General features: G+C 35.9%; 1 protein-coding gene across 5 annotated transcripts in view; it reads left to right on the forward strand.

The window, feature by feature from the left end:
- The first annotated feature begins 282 nt into the window (after positions 1-282).
- Positions 283-5,810, forward strand: part of LOC112974081 (integrator complex subunit 6-like) — a 22,710-nt gene continuing 17,182 nt past the window's right edge. For 4 of the 5 annotated variants that reach the window (XR_003256151.1, XR_003256150.1, XR_003256152.1 and 1 more), the window contains exons 1-5: positions 283-432; positions 1,160-1,249; positions 1,579-1,762; positions 2,607-2,735; positions 4,744-4,907. Coding sequence is in view for 1 of the 5 variants with exons in the window: in XM_026082672.1 (XP_025938457.1) it covers positions 313-432; positions 1,160-1,249; positions 1,579-1,762; positions 2,607-2,735; positions 4,744-4,907 (687 nt within the window). In the remaining 4 variants the exon portion in view is untranslated. Of the gene's footprint in view, positions 433-1,159; positions 1,250-1,578; positions 1,763-1,973; positions 2,093-2,606; positions 2,736-4,743; positions 4,908-5,810 lie in introns of those variants that run through there. The other variant, XR_003256153.1, reaches the window with a different exon arrangement.

A 5,810-nucleotide genomic window follows, 5' to 3' on the forward strand; every position in this document is an offset into this window, starting at 1 on the left:
CATGGTGAGAGCTGGGTAGTTGTAAATTATTTCAAGCACTTGATAATGTGTGTATTTTGTCAGCATCCCATTGTATGCTTACTGTATGTTTCACGTAAAGTTGTGCAGTAAGATATGTATTAGGTGTATGTAGCAAGAAAACATTCCTCATTAACAGGTACACTGCATTATAATCCTACTTTTTATGCAAAGTGATATGATAATAACAACTCAAAGTTCATTAATGATAAATCACAGGTTGTTACTGAAATAGCTAATAAGCTTTTTTGTTTTATGTTTCAGGCTGGATGGAAGGAAAATCACGCAACATTTATGAATGAACTGAAAAATCTGCAAGCTTCAGGACTAACAACCCTTGGTCAGGCACTCAGATCATCATTTGACTTGTTAAATCTCAATAGATTAGTATCTGGAATAGACAACTATGGACAGGTAACAAATCTGTTTGTAGTCTTTATTTTTATTTTTTTTATTTTGGTATGCTTTTTGGTGGAGGGATTTTGATGGTTCAAGTTTATCTTTTTACTTTTTACAATTTTTTATATATTGTTCTGTTGGATAGCTGTGTATTAAAACTTGAAAGAAGGTTCATTTTTTCTCTGCTGTGACATACAGCAGAGAAAAACATACATGTTTCATACACTAGAATATACTAGTACTTTTTTCCTTGTTGAACTACAAAGAAAGCAGTAATACAAATGACCCAGACTGTAGATGCACAGTTGTTGTATGGGAGTATGCACACCGGATGGCAGCCAATCTGCTTTGCAGTTTTATATATTCTGTTTAGTTAATGTCCTGTCTTCCCCTCCCTCACTCTGAAGGGGGCAGTTAAGTTATGTTTGTGCCTCACTGTCATGAAATTCTGAGTTCTCTGTGTTGTCACTAATTTATGTACTGCTTTTGTGGGGTACGGGGGTTGATGCTGTTACTGAAGAAGAGAGGAGTAATTTTAAAAATGTGTTTAGGCAAATAATTGGGGGTGTGTGAGTGCACAGTGTAGCAGTATTTAGGTAGTTCTGTATAGCCCCACACCTGTTTAAAGAAAATTACAGGATTATTTTGAAAGATTCCTCATCTTACTGCTTATTTTATAATGACAAAAATATAAGTCTACAATTGAGCATTACTCTTAGTATTCCTGTGCTTTCATCTCTAGGGAAGGAATCCATTCTTTCTGGAGCCATCTATTTTAATTACCATCACAGATGGAAACAAACTGACAAATACGGCTGGAGTTCAAGAGGAGGTAAACTTGTATTAGATTCACTCTGATTATGATCTTGCAAGTTGGTACTATGCTGAGATGAATATCAATTGCATTTTTTTTCCTATGAATAGTACTTCCATTTCATTCATCAACCTGTTTTATAGAGAAAAGAAACTGGCTTTGTTGTCATTGTGCAACCATCAAATTTATAGTCCTTATGGGTTTCCAGACTATAACTTCAGATAGACTAGTGGATAGGAGGGAAAATCAGGTCCTTTAGCTTGCAAAGTAATTAGAAAACTTGCATATTATGTTTTTAGATGACTTGTCAAATACTTAAAAATATTCTTCAAATCTTACTTTACTAGCTTCATCTTCCTTTGAACTCTCCTTTGCCTGGAAGTGAACTAACCAAAGAACCATTTCGTTGGGATCAAAGGCTGTTTGCTCTAGTGCTGCGTTTGCCGGGAGCTGCATCTGCTGAACCAGAGCAGCTTGGGAGTGTGCCTACTGATGAATCTGCCATCACACAGATGTGTGAAGTCACAGGAGGTAACTGAATGTTACTTGCTCTCATTTACATTTGGTATCTGACTTAAAATATTCTTTTCCTTCAATTCAGCTTTACTTCTTGCTTTTCTCCATTTAAACACCATGTTCAGATTAGTTGGGTTCCATGTGAATCTGTATGGTGCTGTTTGAGCTTAGTTTCCAGTAGCACAGAAAAACTCTAAAATAAACCACGTTCCTATTTCAAATCCAGATTTGAGAGGATCTCCTTGATGCACCAGTAGGAGGAATTGGAGAATTAGATTGTCCTTGTGGAGGTTGACTTTGCTCAGCCATGAGATTTGTTATTTAAATGTTGAGTGAGTGGGACAGGTATGATTGAGAAGTTAATTCTGCTGCACAACTAATAAGCTAGATGTAATTTTAAAGGAATTAATTCTAGAGTTTGTTTGTTCCTCTATATCTTCATCAGAATTCTTGCTGGATTGTTGTTTGAAAAAAATGTTGCTTGGGAGGGGATGTTAGGGATTGTATTAGAGTTGATTAGGTCTGGAGAGACAAAYGCAGTTGAATTACAAAGTCCTGGTGAAATCAGAGGTTCTTAAGGACCTTTATAAGCCCAGGCTGGACCAGCCTGATACAGCCTTCAAGGCTTGTTTTACTAATGAGATTTCAAGAGATAAGAAACATCAGTTTGGTTTTCCTCGGTTGTGTTTACATTTGAAAAGTACTTTGCATTTTACATCAGCTTTTACTAAGTTTGCTATTATTTTAGGTAAAGTTGAAAGCCTTGACAAAGTGACTTGTGTAACAAAATGTCTTCCTCGATTAAGATTGCCCAAAGCTTGCTTTCATATTTCCCCTGTGCAATTTCTCTCTTGTCTAGGTCGTTCCTACTGTGTTCGGACACAAAGAATGTTGAATCAGTGTTTAGAGTCTCTAGTTCAAAAAGTTCAAAGTGGAGTTGTTATTAACTTTGAAAAGTCAGGACCAGATCCAGCTCCTATTGGAGAAGGTATAGTAACTCTTTTGCTTTGTTTTTCTTTAGTACTCAAAAGGAAATGTTTTGTATGCATGCAGATGTCCTCAAGTATCTTAAATTTACTTTCTACCTTCTTTTCACTGTAATATACAGGATGCATCAGAGGTCTAATATATTCTAAAAAAGTGATTAAGCATATAAAAATCTTACATGCTTCAGTGATACAGCTCTGGTATCTCTTCAAATAGCCCAAATCATCGTGGATGTTCTTTTCATAACCAAGTTGCATGCATGTGTGTGTTTAGTCTTGTCTTTGCTGAATTTTTACTAGTGTTAGTTTAATCCTCAATAAGTTGAATGATGCCATATGCTTGTATGGATGATCTTTTACCTGCTGGCTAGCTTTCCAGTCACTTTTTCTCACCTCTGAAGGAAGCAACAAGGGGGAGTGAGTATTTGCAAGAAATGGTAGAGTTTGCATTCCGGTACTGTCAAAACTTACTTTTTAATTAATTAAATTTAGAACTAGTGTATTTAAGTCCTTAAACATCTCTAATACAAATTTTTTAGTTTCTGGGCATTTTCATTCTGCTAATTAATCACAAAACAATTAGTTTAAATTAAATGTTCTTAGCTGCAAGTGAAGAAATATGTGCAGAGAACAAGGAATTATTTTGCTAGCTGCAAGTAAAGTGCATAATAAGGAAAAAGGATATGTACTCTTAACGTGGAACAGTTCTTCAGGTTTGCAGAATTTCGTGACTGAAGGGAAGGAGAGAGAGAACTGACCAGTTCGTATTTAGAAAATGAGGATGTTCCTGGAATGTCAGAAGTGTGATAGCTTTTAGGCTCTTCTGAGCATCCTAACACAATCAGTTTTATCCCTGCTTTCATTTTTAATGACATTTCTTGCCTTATATATATTTTTTCCTCCTTTTGCTTATATAAATGTCATTTTCTTGAAAGTATGCTTAAGCTTGCCTCTAATGCAGTGCAGGCTGGCACCTCAGCAAAGTCCCTCGTCCCTGTTGGCCCAAACATTCACCTACATGGCAAAACAGCTGGTGGAATAGTTTTTTAACCTTTTGTCACATTTACATGATGACACACTGTGGACATGAGTGTACAAAAATGTTGAGAGTTTTCATCTTTACGTGAATCAAGGAAGTTCTAAACTAGAGATAAATTTAATAGGACTCACCAAAGCTATAAAGATCACTGTGTATATAATGCAGAGAACTATACCAAAAGGTGTTTTGCATAGTATTGGCTAGCTGTCTCTAAAGCAGGGCAAGTTAGTAGTGTAAAATGTTTGTAAAAGAAAAAAAGATTCTTTAAATGGGTGATCTCTGCTGTGCCATTTGCCTTGAAGAATAGTGTTCTGAAGCCAATTCTGAAATTCTGTATTGCTACAAACCTGCTCTCCCCTCAGTGTGAAGGGGAGTGTATGCTGGTACACACAGGGAACTGGCAGAGAACAGTGCTCTTTGCAGTAGACAACAGGGTTTTTGAACTGTGACATTCTTACTAATTAATGTGACAAAAGCTGCTCCTGCAAGATGCATCTGACTTTTCCACAAAACTTTTCTCCACTTTGTTCCCACTAGTGGCAGCATTACTCAGTGAGTTTTGCATCCCTTGTAGAAAGACTGTAAATGCAAATGATCAATCTTACAAGTGCAGCAAATCTAAAAATAATAGACTTGCTATTATATATCAGATCCATGTCAAAGTACTGAACTTAAGCAAGTAGCTTTTTCCACAGTATGTGAGTATGCCTTATTATCTAACTGCTGTGCCACAGAAGCAGGAGGGTAGATGTGGGCAAATATTACCATTGTTACTCAGATGATGCTGTTTTACACCTTGATGTTTAGCTTTTTTAGCCACTGATGTAAAGATCTGTATGTATGTCTTTGAAAAAATTGTAATGGAATGCCTTATTAGTTGCTAATACAGAAATTTTGCTGGGAGGCAAATGCATGCCATGTTGTTATTTGTTTTCTTTTTTTGTTGTTATTTTGCTTTGTTTAAATTTTAGATGGACTTGTTGATTCATCCAGGCCCATCAATTCATTTGCTTCTCAACCGTGGCATAGCTGTCATAAGCTCATTTATGTACGGCCTAACCCTAAAACTGGTGTTCCTGTTGGACATTGGCCAATTCCAGAATCTTTTTGGCCTGATCAAAATTCACCAACACTGGTAAGTAAAATAAGAACTGAAAAAAGAATTCTATGTCTAATTAAACCGACTGAAAATTAATAATAAAGTAATCTTTGACTCTCTCTGTTTAGGAATAAGATCTAACTTTGCTTAAAAGGAGTAGTTCAAACTACTGTAACACAGAATGGTATAATCTAATGTAGGTATTGTGTGCTGTGATACTTCTTGGGTCTGAAAAGGTTACTGCCATATATCTGGTTAGCTAATTTGGTAAACAGTTTTTACAGTTCAATTTTATAAGCTTTTAAAGTACTCCTTACACCACAAACTATAGTGAACCTTTTAAATTTTCATAAGAAACTTAATAAAAAGTATTCAGATGGAACAAGGAGGATTTATTTTTATTCGGGAGGATAGAAAAACCACTGTGTTTCTCTGTTTAGCAGTACTTCATATATGGACTCTTCTTTCTCTAGCAGAAAGAATTAAAACTGTAAGGGAAGATTTGCATCATTCAGAAAATGAGGAAAGAACAGCATTCGTTTCTCCCTTTCCTTCTGAAATGGTCATGCTTTTGGCATGTCTTACTAGTCTTTCTAAATATTTCTCTCCTGTTGGGCGTATTCTGTTTCTGCACTTTGCAAGTGCTCAAAATACTTGCCCCTGCTACCCCTTTCCCCCCACCATAATTCAAGAGGAAAAAACTCAAACTCAGCAGGGAATACGTTGAAATATTCTTCATGAAGTGTGCACAATTTCACTTGTATAGTTCTGTGAGCATCAAGCTGGGAAGCAGAGCTGAAGTTTTCTTTAAATCATTTGTCATATTATGGATTGACTGACAAGGAGGCTTTTAAATATAAAGATAGTTAAATATTAACCATATTTTCCTCTTGGTGGGAAGAATGTGTGTGCCAGTGCTTGCTTTTTTTTTTTTTTTTT

This window comes from Apteryx rowi, unplaced genomic scaffold, assembly GCF_003343035.1.
Source record: "Apteryx rowi isolate R43461 unplaced genomic scaffold, aptRow1 scaffold_59, whole genome shotgun sequence".
Lineage (NCBI taxonomy): Eukaryota > Metazoa > Chordata > Aves > Apterygiformes > Apterygidae > Apteryx > Apteryx rowi.